This window comes from Galendromus occidentalis, unplaced genomic scaffold (genome assembly GCF_000255335.2).
Source record: "Galendromus occidentalis unplaced genomic scaffold, Mocc_1.1 scf7180000077428, whole genome shotgun sequence".
NCBI classification, from domain to species: Eukaryota; Metazoa; Arthropoda; class Arachnida; order Mesostigmata; family Phytoseiidae; genus Galendromus; species Galendromus occidentalis.
In genome coordinates, this window is record NW_003805416.1 from 576,710 (window position 1) to 594,114 (window position 17,405).

Here is a 17,405-nt window from a genome sequence, read left to right on the forward strand (position 1 = left end):
CAGTCATGGACGGCGTGAGTATGGATGGTACGCTCTCAGACCGAATGAAAAATCCGAGCCTTCCATTCGCTCTCTGGGAGGAAGATCCGACTCGAGTTATGGATTTCAGCATGTTTGGTTGGTTGCTTTCTTCGCGACCGTGGTCATCGATGTGGTCAATGGACTCGTCATCGGAGTCGTTTTCTCCTTGCTCACACTCGTCTACAAAGTACAAACACCGCAAACGTTCCTTTTGGGCAATACACCGAACTCTGACTACTACGTCCCTTTGAAACTCCACGCCCAGGTGAGATTCCCCATGGCCTGACCCCTAATTTTTCGATCAAGTGAAAGCGTTTGGCGAATAGGGGGGAAGAGAGAAGCTTTCTTCTTTCACCGATCACGCTATTCCAAGTCCCGTGAAGTACCTGGAGTGAAGATATTCCAATACGGCGGTCCGCTCCACTTCGCCAACACGGACTTCTTCAAATCGGAGCTCTTGCGTAAATCCGATCCGATCTGGAACCTACAATTCGCAAAGAACTTCTCTCCCGCAGTTGGCAGAAACCTTCACCACGGTCGGGATCGCGATTTTCATCGCCGATTGTGCCCCAAAAGTTTTATCGACTCTGAGGAAGGCAGGAGTCACGAAGGAGATACCGGAGACACAGTTCTTCCCCTCCCTGCACGACGCCGCCATGCACTCTCATGACAGCCATCGCATCGGAGGCATCATCGACATCTTACGTCTATTGGACGACAAGCCTCATTCAATGAAACTTTCGGGCCCGATAGCCTCGCGACCGATACCTCTGCATACGAGCACAGAGTCGATGTCAGAGACGAGAATGGCCATGCTGCTGCATTGAGAGATATGACGTCACTAATTGATGCCTGCCTGTGCTTCAAGTGACCGTGTGAAACATTCTCCGACTGATGAGAAGTTGGAAACGTCGGAATTATGAGCGGAATGTTCTGGACGAAACGAATATTAGAATAAGAATATAACTCCAACGAATACGTGGCAATAATGCGATGTACGACTTGGAACTCGACCCTGATTCGACTTTATTGCACTCTGAGCTCATTTCCGATGGTGCGTTTCATGATCTGAAAGAGTATCGTCGGAGAAGATGATGAGTCCGCGCCCGGTGAAAACGCTTCCGATTCAACCGACGTCTTCATTGAGACAAGATCCATGATCTTTCGGAGCCTCAGGGTCGTCCTAAGACTGGCTTTGGTGACAAACGAATTCAGAAAAGACTTCGGCAGAACTTGGTTACGATATGGAGCCACATGGGTACAGAGCGCTCCTTTTCCTCGAAAGTTTGCTTGGACACTTTATTCGCAGGTTCGAAAATATTCCCCTGTTCCGCTTCCAAGCGATTGCGAAGATCCTCGTTTTCAGTGACTATGACCACTTGTGACTCGAGATCCCGACCAGCGGACCTGCAGGCAGAATGGCGCATAAGGTTTTACAAGCAATCTAGGCGAATCACTCATGGGGGGAAACTCGCTGGAGAATTAGTATAATTACCGGAAACCGAAGTTAGGGGAGCCGATCATTGTCAAATTCGGTCTCAGCTGTCCTGGCGCGTAATACCATAGACCCTTGCCGTGGAAGGTCCAGTGTTTTCGTTCGTATTCCCAGAGCTTCACCCGGCTCCGTGCTGGCGCCGATTTCGTGAAGAACATCTTGAGCAGGAGTGTGTACATTGCCTTCGAGAATCACAGCGATGTTATACGACAATCCTGAAGCACAACAGTTCCGTCATCATCATCTGGGATGTTACAAGACATACCGGAATGTAATACATCGCGCCAGGAGCTTCGTAGAAGCTATTCGCCTTTGGATGGGCAGTCAAAATGTCGTACGCAGCTCGTCCATTGGTGATCAGCTCCTCGTACTCGGGAATGAGGTTGAAATATCCGGTCGCAAGTTTGACACGGCTCCCCTCCGTAAATGATTCCAGCAGCCTCGTCGTGACGATCAGGTCATTCCCGACTTGTAACTGACTCATTTGAACAAGAGGATAAACATGTGTGTCGTACGGTCCTGCTGTGTCAAATGAATCATTGGGCTCCGTGAATTCAGCCAGGAGCTGTTTCGAGTAAGACACAAATTTCCCCAATGAATGCAGGTACGGATGGACATCTTGGTCATTCGTGAAACTCAATTGGTTCGAAGCATCGAGCCGGAAGGAGACGCGACCGATTGACTTGACGAGATTCGTGTAGTAATCAGCTAACTCCGGACTGTCTCTGAACAAGAAGTACCGGTCTTGGCGCTTCTCGAAGTATTGATCGCTCAAGTTGGCACTGCAATATGAAAATCTTTCTTACAAGCTCCACAAAGCCTCTTGACAATGATGGATTAATCGCACGGATTCTCGACGTCCATCTCTCGAGTGAATCCTCACGGTTTCCTCACCCGCTCAAGAGAACGTTATTGTCGAAGACGTATACTTTAATATGCTGTAGGCCGACGATTTCATTCCATTTCTGTGGGAGCAACCATCTTAGTAGACCTCGAAGCCGCGGGCTGTGATATAGTGCTACTTGGACTCTCGGACCGAATTCCCCGATGAGAGGGGTCAACATTGTTCGCGACGAAACATCAGCTCCGCGAGATGCTCGAGTGCAATCGAGGAGGACTGAAAGAGGAATTTTATCTTCAATCATCGACTGACTTGCTTCGAGCTCTCCGGCCTTCCGCTTTGCAATACCGCCAGTTCACCTGTGAGTTGTAGACTGTGTGGTTCGTTCTGTATAGCTGAGCGTATGTTCTGTACTAAATTTTGTTCGAGGGCACCGGTGCCGAGATATAATGCCGCTAAGACGATTCGCTTCTCCGACTCCAGCGCTAAGGACTGAAAACGAAGAAAGATTGAATGATCTCATGACGACATCAAATCGAGATTCGCCACAGGAACTTACTCAGCAGACTCACGTTCAAAGTTTTGTAGAACTGACACGGTTCGCTTATGATTTGCACGTTCTTGCCGTGTATCCCGAAAACTGGACCGAACTTCGACAACCAACGAAATTCGTTGAGAACACCCATGCTGCTCGAGCTTTGGGTTGGACTTCACAAGCAGCTCGCAGGCGTAGCGGATTGAGAGCTCAGTGGGAGCTTTCGCGCACGCTCCAACCTCGTCCGGGCGAGCGATGTCATTCGTTCAGATCATCTTCCTCGACAGGAGTCGCTTCAGCGCGGTCAGGGCAGTCCGGAAAAGCGCTTCCGTCCAGGTTGATTCCTTCGATCTGTAGGATCTTTGCGAGAAGAACTGTTTCGCGAATTCCGGACTCAAGAAACAACATTCGATTGTTGCGGGAAGTTTATGGAAGCCGCCATCTTAGATCAGCTGATGTGTCTCTCAGCCAGAGACGACGACTGCCCGAGCCGCGGCGAGAAAAACACTCGTGGAACCTCGTTTTCCTCGGGTTCGAATCGTTATCCTCGGCTTTAGATTTTCCCGGAAATTCCCGATTCCCTCCGAATCACTCCTGGCGAGAGCTCGGAATCTTAGATCGGAAATAGCGCTGGACTATTCTGAGAGGACTCCGTCTCGTCACTGCTGGAGGGAGGCCGAGAGTAATCCAAGCCGCAGGCAGCCTCGGCGGAAGATATCAAAGACTTTCCGAGCTGTCGTCAGTGTTTCTCATCCGAGGTTCATATTGGCTAGCCGAAGTGGCGACAGAGTGATGATGATGGCTTGTTTGTTGTGAATTAGTAGCCGCCATGTGTTCAAGATTGTGTTCGGTTCTCTCTCTCAGCTTAGGGAAGGACGGTTACCGTAGAAACCGGCGAAAAGGAGGGTTACGTCTTCTCCAGCCGCTGAGCACAGCCACTACCGCCACTGTCTGGTGGGAAGTGCTGTCTTTCGTCGGTGGCGGCAGTGGTAGCTGCAGATCTGAACAATAACAAAAGCGACTTCAAAGAAGTTGAAATGAGTGCCTTGTGTCGGTGCTGCAAGCATTGGAGGAGAATTCGCTGAGAGGTGAGTACGAAGCGGAAACCTTCCCCAAAATGAATCCGTGGGGTGACATCGCACCCCACGTTGAAGCCATCTTATCGCAGGAGTTCTCCTCCACTTGAACGCAGAATTCTGCCCCGCCTCCTAACGCAGACTCTTGGAACTCTTCTCATTTGATCGAGATCTCGAATTAGAATCCGGGATTCCCGTTCTCGAATCGAGGCGCGAGCTCCCTCCGAGAGCTGCTCCGAGGCATAGCCAGCGAGAGAGCCACCTAGTGAAACAGCTGAAATGGAAAGTGACAGAATTAGAGTCATAAACGGCCATGCCGGCCGTTTCCGCGGCGATGAGCTCACATTTCGGATTATAATCTGCGTGAAAGTTAATTCGCATCGGGAGAATTCGGCGTGGAATTGATTTCAAGCTGACAGGTTCCCTATTCTGAGGAATTGATTTGAATTTCAAATCAGCAACATCCGCTGGCGTGATTCGGTTTTCTGCTCGCGTATAAGCTCGGCCTCCACATTCACTGGCAGGTGGAATTCTGCTCCGCAATTCCGGTCGTTTCTGAGACGTGTTTCGAACGGTGCTCCGCAGATCGATTTCTCGGAGACTTATTTGCCGCGAAGTGCTCCTACAATGTTGTCATAGCCGGACCCTTAGAGAGTCGAATGACGAAATCCTGTTTTTGTTCGATTTTTCCGATCTGAGAGAATACGAAAACTAGGAGATCGAAGCGGTAACCCGTCTTTAGCTCCCTGAAACGTGTCCAGTGCCTTCCTAGATTCGAGCAGAGTCAACCTTGCATTCGCTCTGCCGTACCGGTGCCTCGACAATGTATTCGTCCGTTTGACAGCGTCACTCACTGAGTCGAACGGATTGGACACTCGTGGCAGGATCATAAATTTTGCAACACTGCAGTTGGACCGAATGTCACCGAGGCTTCGATCCGCGATAGACTCTCGTCGGTGAATCACGATGAATCTCAGAGAGTTCCCGTGACCGTGAACCTGATATCTTATGCGGAAAATGGAAAAGCATAAGATATCCATCGTTCGGATACTCGAGTTTTCACCGAATCGATTATAATGTGATCGTATATTGTCGGCGGAAGTTCTCAACGCAGACCGCTCTCCGAACGAGCGTGCGCTCGGGATTGATCCTAAGAATGTTTTCCCAAAACGGATTCTCGAACAACTTCGAGCAGAACGCCTTCTGGGAGTCTGCGCTGGATTATCGAGTCACGGAAACTGCGGATTTATTCCATTCAAGACGGAATAGAATCGACCGATGATGAAATATCGAGCGATCGATTTAAGTCATTACATTCCAACGGAACTCTTCGTCCCCCCCATCATTTCCTCTAGGAGGGGAGCCTCTCGACGGAGTGGCTGCTCAAGATTTTCTCGGAACTGTCATCTTATTGTGAGAGTCCTTTGTTGCTGGACTCCTAGTTTTCTGGATTTTCGCAGGCAAAAAACTCCAGAACTTCATTAGCCTCAATGCCGCAGCATCCGACCGGTAACACGCTGCGGCTGCAACAGCAGCATCGGGAGCCACTTACTGTTCTCTATCTTTTCGGCTTCTGTCTGACCGGAGCCGAAAACGGGTCTTTCAATGGGATCGCTGAAAACGTTTCGCAGGAACTGACAGAGAGGAGGGAGCGCTTCTTGTCGCGGACGGGCATGGAACGTCATCGGACCCCTCCTCCGACCTGACACGATAGATCTGATGGGAGATGGCCTTTTCTTCCCGTTCAGAACTCGATCACTCAAAAGGGTCAGATTGAACGCCGGACAGCTACTCGTTGGACACGAATGCGCTTGCTTGGTCACTGTTCGCAGCGTGAATTACGAAGACGGTATCGGCATGCCAGCTACCGCTTCGATTTCGTGTTTTTATTTTAGAGTTCGATGCGTTGGAAGGCTGCTCGTTTCTGTCAGCTTCGTGCGTTCGATGGTTCGGCGACGTAGTACGCATCATTGCTTGTTTTCATTGACGAGGAAGACGAACAGTGATCTTCGAAGTAGCAGATCGTCGCTCCCAGGACGGAGAGGATTTTTCGCGAATCGGCTACACAGCGGTTTTTTCCTCCATCGCGAACTTCATTCTGAATCTTTCTTTTGACTTCTGACAGTCGCGTGGACGTGGTCTCCTGAGTTACCGATTGTTTTGCCAGACTTGACACGCAATGAATAAAATGTCAATCGTAAGCCATTGGATGGGAGATCGAGGCCTACCGAATGTAAAGCCTCGTGTATCGAATATTGCTCGAACCGAATTCTGTCCCCGAGCCAATTAGTCAAACGCTTTCGAGATGTCATGCGAGGGTCCCTGGGCGAACTTCCGAGTTCAGCTTGCGAATTCAATACCGATGTGGAAGATTAGGTGGATGGAAAATGTCATGATGGTCGATGGGGGTTTTTCCATGCTTGCATAGCTTCTTACTGGCAAAGCCAAGCCATCTCATGGTACTCCACGAGACGAATACTGTCTGCTGATCGGTCCTCGTAGACTGCGAGCTCCGAGCCTGGAGGAAAATTCAAGCGTTGATTTTGGAATTTTGAATTCCAAAGACAGAATTGTTGATCACTTATTCTGCTCCGCGAACCCACATTCATTTCTGCTACGCATGACTTACGTACGATCACCGACCTGCTGATGATAGGCTATATTATTCGGCATCGACACGCAGGCTTATCGCGCGAAGGTTGTGGTTGGAAGAGATTTCTCGACTAAACATGAGGTACGCTCCGTATTGAAGTCGCCTGCTTTGTCGATTGGGGAAAATTTTTGCTTTGTGGAAGTTCTGTGGGAACATCGGCTCGAAAAGAATGAACTTTTGCAGAGCTATTCCATCGAGGGCCCATTCATCGACATACCCGCTCTCACCGCTCACTTAAGAGGGTCCATTCCCCAACGGTCGGCTTTCCGTCGGAAGAACTCCTTCTCGTTCCGCGCCGAGCTGCTCGGACGGGAGCGGTCGAAATCGAATCAAAATTGAGTATGCTGCTGAAGAGACGTTTCTCGAAGCTTTGTCAGTCGCAAGCGATTCTCGCTTCACGATGACGCTTCAGATGGCTGGAACGGGCTCCCGCCGCAGAATTTTGCGTCTGATAGTCGCATCATTTTATATGGAAAGCTATTGACACAAATCGTGGGTTTTCGAACCGTAGCCGAATTTCCATTTATCCGCGGGGAGTGAGAAGAAGCTCTAGTCTCCGTACGCGCGAAGGTTTAGTCGGCATGTGAATTATTATGGAGGTCGTCTTCCTTCATGTTTTCGCGCTGCCGGATCATTTCAAGCAATTGATCTCGGGAGCAGCTTTCTTCCGGGAGAAATCTTGAGTTCGACCTCCGGCGGATCTACCCTCTGCGAAAAAAATAATCGACTGGACCATGGATCCGCCGCGCTCGGGGAATATCCCGTTCGATACCTCAACATCTCCCCTGGTGTATCAGGCAGGATGGTCGAGCTTGCCACACACCTTCTGCGGTCGTCTTTTGACGTCGTTCGGCGTACCGCATCACGCCATCGTCGGCTAACCTTCTTTTCTTGGAGGAGCGTACTATCTGCCGCGCTTTCGTTGGAGGACCACCGTGATATTCCAATGACGGTCGATGAATCTATGGAATTATCGAGTCATTCGATATCAATGCTCAAGAGGGAAAACGATGCGCGCCTCCCAACCATTGAATTTTCTACGTGTCCGCGGTGCGCGCTCCATCATTTCGCGCCAGGATGCAAGGATCGCTCTGCTGAAAAACCGAAGACCTTTTTCGGAGATGTTTTGAACAATTATTTGTTCTTTGTGCTGAGGTTTGAGCCCTCCGCGACTCATTCTGAAGCCGGACTTTCTCACTCAGTCAGTCGTTATCGTCGAAGCCTCTGTCAAACGAGTCCGTCTGACAGGGCTGCATCGACCCGCTGTGAGAGACGGGTTGTGCTGGTCCAACGAATGCGTCATTAGTCTTAGGGTGGAATAAATCTTTTTTTGAAGGCGCAGGAACTCACGATCGGAGATATTCGCACCCATGGGTCTGCCGGGCGCGCTCAGAGAGAAGTGAATTCCCCCTGCATGCGTTCTTTGTCGTCTCAGAGCACCAGCATGGTGGTCAAGCGAGTCGGCACCGGTCGGCGTGTAGATCAAGTCGTCGATCAGAGTGTTTGATACGACGCGAGTGTAAGCTGCCAATACTAGCAGGGTTTCTTATCGCGACGACCTACCGTCACTCTACGTCCGTCCGGCCGGCCGGCTAGCCACCCTAATTCGTCCGAGAGGAAGCTCGCTCAGGCGTATGTGTTTTTTTTTCGCTCATTCATCACGCTCAGTCGGCGAGCGCGGGCCTGAATGCAACGCTTTCGTGGACAAATATGACGTGGACTCGAACGCTGTGCGCGGAATCCATGTCGGATTCCAGTGACTCCGAGAGGCAATTTTCCGCTTTCGCGGCACGTTCTCCGATCGAATCTAGCCGTTGGTTTCATTGTTGTGATGTCCTCAGGAAAAAATGATCGTTCACTATTCAGAAGGACAGAATTGTAAACTTTTCGCACTTCGATTGCCTTGAAGCTTCGGAGAATGGAGACGTCAGCGGCGGAATATACGGAGAAATCGTTTTTTCAAGGAGGAAGTTCAACGGCAAGCTCTCTCTCGGACTTGACGACTGGAAATGCAGCCGATTTGAGGATGTTTCGGATAGATCAATAATTAGCAGGAGTCGAGTCGACTTCGGCTTTTTCGGATCAAAACGAAAAGCTGATTAAGTCTCTCATATCTGTCAGATTTCTCGCCTAATCTTCCTGAATCATTACTCGCCATGGCGTAGAGAAGAGAGCTATCGGAGGAACTGCGGAATTTTCGCAAAACCGGTTGTCGTGAGGACTTAGAACGACTTTCCCGCCCTCAATTCGGAGCGCTTCAGCTTCGATTCGTTCCGATTCTCTTGGAGCAGATGGTAAGCTATTATCCAGATCGAAGCGCTGTGTTTATAAACAGCGTGGGCGGTCAGAAGCTCCGACCGGCACTCGAAGTGGAGCTAAAATTTTGCGAGACAGGTGTCGGTGCCTACAGTTTTTGAGACGGACCACACCGGAGTCGCACAGAACATCTGAACGAGGTCTCAGATATCGGAGTGCGGAAAGGCTTCAGAGTCCGTTAGAAGGCTGGCGTTTTTCGCTAGTTTTCCGAGCTTTCCAGTCGATTCGAAGTGATCAACTGAGAGGGATACACGATCCACCGCGTGTAACGAATTGACACTCGAGCCGAACAAAATCCGCTCTCTGATGGATTGTTCAGCTCGGCTCCAGCCTGTTGAAACGAGCTGTTCGAACGCTGTCACCGTCCGTGGATCTCAGATTGATTTCTCTTGGCTCCGTGAACTTTGTAGAAACTCCCTAGGTCACGATGCCACGAGGATTGAAACTTGAGTCGTGTTCTGGATTCGTCAAGTTCTGTACACGCGAGTTTCGATGACCACGTCATAGGTATCCGCTTGAGAGAATACTTTCGGAAACTTCTCGCATCCAACTAAGGAACAGAACAGCGTTCGGCTCGGGTGCTATCCGTTGTGGAACCGTGGCTCCCCATACCGAGCACCGAGAAACAGCTGTTGCCGGCAAGGCCGCGAACGCTGTCAGCTTTATTAACCAACAATTTAATAGTAAGCAAACACAGCTTCGGAAGAATCGTGACCACATACCGAGTCGAGAATAAACAAAGGCGTCCGATTCTGAAGAACGCTGTGAAAACAATACCGGAAAACACCCGCGGGAGACACAGCTAGAAAAACGTTGGTTTTCGGTGCATCCGTGGCTTCGGAATCCGAATGGCTGCTCTTGTTGTTATATGTTTATCTCCCTGCTCAGCAAGCTTCATCGAAATTGAAGCTCGTTACCGTAGATCCTGTGGGAAATGAATTTGGCGTTTTCTCCGCTTATCGACTCCAGCGTGGATCGCTCCCTACACGGAGTATGTGGATATCCGACGTCTTGCTGGTTAAGTTGATTGCTGCGTGCCGGTCACGCGCCCTCTCACGATCTCTCATTGTTCGCTAACGCCTGGAAGTCGAGGTCATCCCTGTTGTCTCAGTCGGCGAATTCCATTACTGCAATGAGACGATGAATTATTATTATTTTAATAAAGCACCATTGTGAGCACAAACAATGATGGATATGGGTGAAATAATTGAGGAGAAGGTGTCGACGATTGTGTCGCGTTGATGTTCATGTTTGATGATCAGCAGTTCCTCGAACGATTCGTGCGAGCATGCCTATGGATTGTGAGCATGATCCCGATTGGTTGGATCATCCCATTCGGTCTCCCGCTCAAGGATCAGGGAACCCCGCGTCCTCGTTGAACATTTCCAGAGACTCGGTGCACCAGGGCAAATCCCTCCCTCCCCTGTGCTCGTTCCGACGGAACTTTTTAGTGGGAATCCCGACCTCCAAGGTCGTCGGAGTATTCGCGGGGGGCTCCGCCCCGCCTGGGGCCGACGTGAGTCTTCCGCGGGTCGATAAGACGGATCAGCAACCATTCACGGAACTAGAATGGTTTCACATTAATAGCATGGCGTGTCCGAGTAGTGTAAATGCGGGCGCAGTATCTCCGCCATGACACGTTGTTTGATGCAGTCACGCGAGCGGCTACAGACCTCTCCTAAGGACACCTGGAGGCTGGGCAGGTCCTTACTTCCGAACTGTCATAGCCGACGCGAATTCGCCTCCGAAAATTCCTACAGTTGAGATTCTCAACTCGCCCAGCTAATCCAATTTCGAGCCAGCCGTATCCTCGGACACGACCGAATCCGGCTTTGATGGGTCCGGTCAGGGGAATCGGAGCAGCTCTTCGATGTTTCTTGACACCAACTGACCATGAGAGTGAATGTCTCGGCTGCGCTGAATTAATTATCCGACGAATGTTCGGGTTGTGTCGCAGAATAGATGAATTGGCGGCTGTCTGAAGACAAGACGCTGCGCGACGATAAGATGAAGGCAGCTCGAGCCGCGGCTTACAGCATTGGGCTGTAGCGAGGTCAACGAGTCCGAGCTCGGGATAAACAAGCGATGACCGCCTACCGCGCAAGCTGAGCATCGGGCATGAAGCGTACACTCGTGGATTCGCCCCAAGGACAGACGCCCCGGTCCGTGACCGCTCTCGGGGAGTTCGCTGGGTGTTAGACGGAAACATTACAGCACCACAGTAGCCGCTCACAGAAGCCGGCCATTCCATTATACGCGCCGCTTGCCCAGCTCGTATCGAGCGAGGTCGGGCGTCCTGGTCGGTCCCGGGCCTCCGGTACCCCGAGCCGTGTCAGCGTCGTATGGAGTGAGAGGAAATTTTTTTTTCGCTTCTCGGCGATGTTCCCCTTCGGAGAGCGTTGCACTTTGGCGTCGTACACCCGACGAGACGTGAATCATAATCGAGATGCGGACAGTGAAATGTGAAACGCCTCTCGCGGACGGTCGATGGCCGGAACAGCCGACGGCCATTATCCGGGCGATCCTTGAGCCTCGCGAGTCTACTAAGTCAGAGCTTGTCTCGGATGAGGACTCCACCGGTTCCGATCGATCGAAGGCGGGCAACACGCACAGGCGAGATAGCTTCACGCATCTAGGTGCTATCGATATCGGTCGTGTGGATCATGATCTGCTATTCTCTGCTTCGGTTACGCTCAACTCGCATCCATCGGGAAGAGGAAGCTCGCAGGCTGACCTCGGCGGCCATTATCAATCTACCGAGCCTACGGTAGGTACTTGCTGGACCTTGTTGTCGGAACTGTCGACGGGCGATTCGGCTGAGCAGTCGTGCGGACTCTGACGCCAAAGAAGCTAATCGCTAATTCTCTTTTCACTGTGCGTTCCCATATCAATAAGGGGATGGTGTTACGAGGTCCGATCCGAGATGGGGTAAGGGGCTGAGAGCGCACTTTCGGGGAGAAGAATGAATATCGTAATGAAATATTGAATTAATATTCTATAATCCGGATTCCGGGTCGTATGGAATGCTGAGCTCCGGCTGCAAGGCTATTGCACCTGCAGAAACGAACGCGTATTCTCCACTACCGACACTATTCACGTCAAGACATTGATAGCTCGCTGGAGCAAGAATCTCTCGTATATTCGTTGAGCGATAGGTCTGAGTGAGCCAAACACGACCATCGGAACACGAGACGCTTGATTAAGGTATCAGTCGTAGATATTCCGGGGCGTATATTTCCAAGATCACCGTTCCGGCTCCTCGCGGTACTCCAGTTAATGGGTCAAGGATTTTCTGAATCAGCTTGCGGTAATGCTGATCAAACGACCCGCAGCACATGGAGATTGTCTTCCGACCGAGCTAGACTGCTCTGCATCGACCGCGGCGGTTGTAACTGGTAACTGCGCGAGCAGCTGTAGTCCAGAGAAGCTCGATTCCGGAACATCTGCCATGAACCCTCGAACTTATTCTGGCCCGGGAGCTCGCCGAGTTTCGTGAATTCCGAACGAGATTGAACAGCTCATCCAAGCGCACCCATAAAGGGGGAACGAGAATGTTTTGGGCAGAACCACAGTCGGATAGATATACATACCCGAAGAGACCCGATGATCCCGCGTTGTCGAGTCCGGCTCTGCCGCGGCTTCTCGGACCACGACAAGCGGCGAAACCGCCGATCATGTGGACGAGTGCCTTGCGTGCGGCCAGCGGATGGCCACGCGCTCCGGGAATGTCCTATAGGTTTTTTTCTCGCCGCGCTCCGGGAGCTTATATAGAGGAACAATTACTATTGGAAACTCGGGACGAGGTCTTCCTCACCGCGCAATCCGGACGCTAAGCCGCTCTCCGAGAACTCGGAATGATGCAGACATGCTGTGCGAAATCGTCGGGAGATGCTCCCAAAATATGATACTTTCTACAATGCTGCAAGAGCAAAAGCCAGAGACTGTGGGAGAGGCCCCGAACAAATCACCGGGCGAACCACAATTGATGCATCGATTCTGCGGCCGTTATGCTCGGAATAGAGGTTCGCTGTGGCATCATCGCTTTGAGGAGAGCGAATCGTCAGCCGCTAAACCAGTGCACCACCAAGCTATTTGTCGTCGAAGATATCTCAGAGCTGATCATCGTTCTCGTGACGTGAACACCAAGAGACTGTTGGGTGTGAGACTGGTCTCTCAACTGTGACGGGTCTCCCCGCTTATTCGAGCCAACTATCTGTGCCGCTGTCAATCTCCTCAGGCTCTCCGGAGTGTTTTCGAGCCGGAATTCGGGAGACCCTCGAACATTCGGGAGCGCAACTCATCCATCAGCATTCGTCTGTCCGCTCATGCGAGTTCTTGTGCTGAAGATATTCGTGAGTCTCCGGAAGATCATTCACGTATTTTTAGGCCGTCGGCGTCAATGCCGACTTGGCAACCTTATGAGTCATTGCTACTCAGAGAGCTTCGCAGCACTTCCACGTAGCGCCCGGCTTCACGCTTCGGGAGCTCATCCCGGGGAAATTCTCCTCGACTCCATGAATACGTTTTATTGCACTCCGATTGACTTGCCCCGTAACCATGTTATCGGGAAATCGCCGCTTCACGACGCTTTAATCGGCAGCGAGAAGCTATTCGTGTCGTTCTGTGGATCTCCTGGGATTCGGGCTGATCATAAAGCAGAGTCGTTTACGACGGGACAGCTCTGACGACAGACGTCGTTGACAGTTCCGCAAGATTTCTTGCTTTGAGCTCGCACACGTGATCAGATGATTCTATCGAGCATCAGAGTCTGAGACTGTGAAGAAAAAACTGTGCTTTGATGTACAAATCCCGCGACACAGAGATCTTCTTTGATCGAGTCCTCCCGATGAGAATGATGATCGACGGAATGTACATTAGATGATTCAAAGTGTGGAGCATTAATATTTCCTCTCGATTCTCCTTTCAGGTGAATTTGGATGTCCCGCCTACTTGCACGGAGCGGCGATGAAATCGTACCGGCCGCTCGGGGTCGAGGAGGATACCTCATGGCGGATGCATCATTTCTTCAAATTACTGGGACTACTCGTAATCGGGGTTCTATTCATTCAATACTCTTCAAATGTTCTGATGGTCAGATCACCGACGCTCCCGTGGGTGCAGTCAGAAATTGTTTACAATGTAATACCGATGGTGAAAACGAATTCGACAAATGCCACCGAACCATCGTATTCGAAAGACACCGCCAGCGATAAACTCAGAAACGAAACCTGCCAAATCCTACGGCACCACCTCGACGACAACTCTACGGCGCTCTGTGTCAATGAGACTGTGTTACGGAAATGTCCCCTGATTCCACCACGTCTCGTTGGGCCCATGAAGATCTTGACCGAGGACATCTCATTCGAGGATATCGAAGCGCTTCATCGGGATATCGAGCTGGGTGGTAAACACCATCCCGAGGAGTGCGCGGCACGATTCAAGGTTGCCATTATCGTCCCCTACAGAGATCGAGAGTATCACCTACAGAAATTCCTCCACAACATACACCCCATGCTCAAACGCCAACAATTGGATTACGAGGTTTTCGTTGTCGAGCAAAATGGAACCTTCCGATTCAATCGAGCCAAACTCATGAACATCGGTTACTTGGAGGCGAATAAAATCGCGGATTTCGATTGCTATATTTTTCACGACGTCGACCTGATACCGGAAGACGATCGCAATCTCTATTCGTGTCCGGATCAGCCACGCCATATGTCGGTGGCTGTCGACACTCTGAGCTACAAGCTACCCTACGCCAACATTTTCGGAGGGGTTTCGGCACTCAGTCGGAAGCACATGCAGAAAGTCAACGGCTTCTCGAACGAGTTCTGGGGCTGGGGAGGTGAAGACGACGATATGAGCGCTCGTATTCGTTACTACAAATTGAAGATCACGCGCTATCCTTCATCGATCGCACGTTATAAAATGCTCAAGCACAGAAAAGACAAACCAAATCCAGATCGGTATAAAAATTTGCGGCGCGGACGACTCCGTTACCGTACCGACGGTATCAATAGCTGCAAATACCACGTACTTAATATTGTTTTCAAGAAGCTCTACACGTGGATCTTGGTCGATGTGTTGGAGCCCAAAGGCAAGAAAGGATAGATGAGTGTTAGGGGAAATTCGATTCCCACTACTCGCCACACTTACAAGTCGCATCGGCCTGGTTCGGGTTTCCGAAGAACTCTCCGGTCGGGAGGGTGGACCCATTGACTGGTCGACCCATCTCTTGGTCTGTCCCTCCGTGGATCGATCGAACGGTCGCTCATCCGGAATATTGATTGATGGATTGGTTGGTAGATCCTTCGATCAAAATAACCCAAGAACTCCACGTCGACGGCGTAGGTCCGTGAGCTTCCGAGGAGCTCATCGTAGTTCTAATGGCCGCCCGCGGCCGCCATTCCAGAAGTGCCTCATTCGGTGATGACTTAGGTAGCTAGGCAGTTGAATAAATCATGTAAGAAGGATGTGTATTCTGTGATCCCGGATGCGACGCCATAAGAGCCGAATCTCTCGTCTTCTGTAATTAGCCGGCTTTTGAGCACTGCTGTTAGCCATTGTTCATCATGGTTTTCTCTGGAATCGTCGGTATCTCGATCATCTCCTCCGAGCTCGAACCCTTCCGTGGATTGCGAGCGAGAAATATGGGATTTGAGCAACTCCACGAACGACCGAGCTCCGAGAGATGATCAATCAAACAAGAGGACCCGACTGCTTCAGAATCTAGAAGATGCTCGAAACAATGTCTCATATCGAGTAAGGAGGGAGAGAGCTATTTTCGACCGAGCTTCGGATGGACAGCTGGTCCACTTCTAGTCATACTTGTGTTAACAAGCTGTCGCATGGCTGCCGACATCGCTGCTGTGATCGGAGCCCTTGCTGAACAGCTCTAGCGGCAGCATTCGGTTTCTAGGACCGATTGATGCTCTCTAGGCTGCAGTCCTGTACGATATTGTTCCGCTTCTAAATTAATGTACAAAATGAACAGGAGTCGAGGATGGAGGACAAAGCCATAAATAAGCTTAGCACGAAAGTGAGAACTCTGATTGAGAGTGAATAGGTCACGCTCGAACGAAGTGCTGCGAAGCGCTGACAACTGTGAATAAACTTCCGGAATTTCGAGGACTCTTTCGTGTTTTCAGTAACTCGCCCTGATCCTTCGTGAATACATCGAGGTGTCATCAGAGTTAGGTCGAGGAGTCCAGCCTCATTTCTGGACGTTTTTGCGGTCCGCTGTCCTCCCCCATCTTGCGGTTTCAAAGAGGTGGATTTTTTTTTTGGCTTTCATCCTGACTTCCCGAGGGATACGAGACCTGCAGTTGGACGCATTTCGCTTGGCATTACGAGGATCATGACAATCTTCCGATTGAGAGTGAAAGTCTCCTCAATTCGACACCGTTTACTGAATGAATCGTTCTCAAATTCATTCGAATTTCGTTCATCGTGGAGATGGGGGCCCATATCTAGCCTGACAGCTAGCTGAGGACAGAGCTGTTCCTTGTTACGGATTTCCCCTTCGTGGGGGAAAGCTCACGGACATTGTACGATCATGATCCGCTGGCTTGGTCGAGCCATCGAAGGCTTCTCGCCAGGCTCGTCTTTCGAGCAGCCTCTTAGGCAGACAGAACATCTAGCAGGGAAGAGGTGGAAGCTCGCCGTGACTTATCTTCGCCGGGCGCGTCACGGGAGAGGGAATCCCTCCCAGTGGAATCACCAATAATCCCAACTATAGGTTCAAGATCCTCATTGTCTCTGAAGCATTTAGTTCTGCGGGTTCCCGTTGCATCGATCGGAGCGAGATCCAAAAAAGTCTACTCGTTTGTCTCGCGAAGAAACCGCCGAGGTTGTGAGAATCACCGTGTTTTTATGTACTTTAATCACCATGAGCGGGATCTGTCATGAAATCAACAAGGGCCGCGAGGAACTATTGGATGTGAGAAAAGAAAGAAGCGTGATTCGGAGACTTTGTGAGTTCCGACGATGTAATGGATAATATCACATCGATTCATCACTCTGGTATTTTCTCTGTCTCGCAAAAAACTGCAATGCTCCCGTGTGTTTTTACTCCAAACAATTTCACGCTTGAAGCGGCGAGAGCTCTCCGCGCGCTGGCCGTGTTTGTACGCGTGTCTTATCTTTTGCTCTCTCGAGAGAGAGGCGAGGTACTCGTGGATGACTTTCGAGACAGATGACTGACTGACTGACTGACTGAGTGGATGAGCGGTCGCTTGTTGCTGCGGGGATAGAGTATTGCGCGCCGAAGGCACCAAGCACAGCACTGGTTTTTCAGAGATCACCTCGTTTTTCGAGAGATTCTCAGGCAAGAACACTCCAAGCTTCCGGACCTCGAGCTGTCGTCTCGAGGGCGGCTGGTATTTAAGAGAATGCCAAACCCACCTGCGGACATCGCTCACTTTTGACAAGACGTCGCCTCGTTCAAAAACCTGCAGCGATGATAGGCA

The 17,405-nt window shown here is 50.7% G+C and overlaps 3 protein-coding genes across 3 annotated transcripts in view; 2 read left to right on the forward strand and 1 right to left on the reverse strand.

The window, feature by feature from the left end:
* LOC100906592 (prestin-like) overlaps positions 1 to 848 on the forward strand; it is a 1,907-nt gene extending 1,059 nt beyond the window's left edge. Inside the window, 3 exon segments of the mRNA XM_029111273.1 lie at positions 1 to 286; positions 395 to 504; positions 506 to 848. The exon segment at positions 1 to 286 is cut by the window's left edge and continues 321 nt beyond it. Of these exon segments, the coding sequence (XP_028967106.1) occupies positions 1 to 286; positions 395 to 504; positions 506 to 848 (739 nt within the window).
* A 175-nt stretch (positions 849 to 1,023) lies between these two features.
* Positions 1,024 to 6,641, reverse strand: LOC100906740 (CDP-diacylglycerol--glycerol-3-phosphate 3-phosphatidyltransferase, mitochondrial). The gene is made up of 8 exons (XM_003742676.3): positions 6,602 to 6,641; positions 6,405 to 6,486; positions 2,930 to 3,053; positions 2,717 to 2,849; positions 2,411 to 2,633; positions 1,782 to 2,298; positions 1,517 to 1,698; positions 1,024 to 1,428 (listed from the first exon to the last, which is right to left on the reverse strand). Exons 1-8 carry the CDS (start codon positions 6,639 to 6,641, stop codon positions 1,233 to 1,235), a joined length of 1,497 nt encoding a protein of 498 aa, XP_003742724.2. The 3' UTR covers positions 1,024 to 1,232.
* Positions 3,795 to 15,048, forward strand: LOC100906882 (beta-1,4-N-acetylgalactosaminyltransferase bre-4). Its single transcript, XM_003742677.1, has 2 exons — positions 3,795 to 3,980; positions 13,865 to 15,048. The coding sequence occupies exon 2, from the start codon at positions 13,903 to 13,905 to the stop codon at positions 15,046 to 15,048; it is 1,146 nt and encodes a 381-aa protein (XP_003742725.1). The 5' UTR covers positions 3,795 to 3,980; positions 13,865 to 13,902.
* Positions 15,049 to 17,405: the final 2,357 nt, after the last annotated feature.

Coding starts and splice junctions, on each gene's coding strand:
- LOC100906882 (XM_003742677.1), top strand. CDS start 13,903: ATGAAATCGTACCGGCCGCTCGGGGTCGAGGAGGATACCTCATGGCGG.
- LOC100906740 (XM_003742676.3), bottom strand. CDS start 6,641: ATGCCGAATAATATAGCCTATCATCAGCAGGTCGGTGATC. Junction 1,699..1,781: donor GCGCGATGTATTACATTCCG/GTATGTCTTGTA, acceptor TGATTCTCGAAG/GCAATGTACACACTCCTGCT. Junction 1,429..1,516: donor TCCCCTAACTTCGGTTTCCG/GTAATTATACTA, acceptor TTCTGCCTGCAG/GTCCGCTGGTCGGGATCTCG.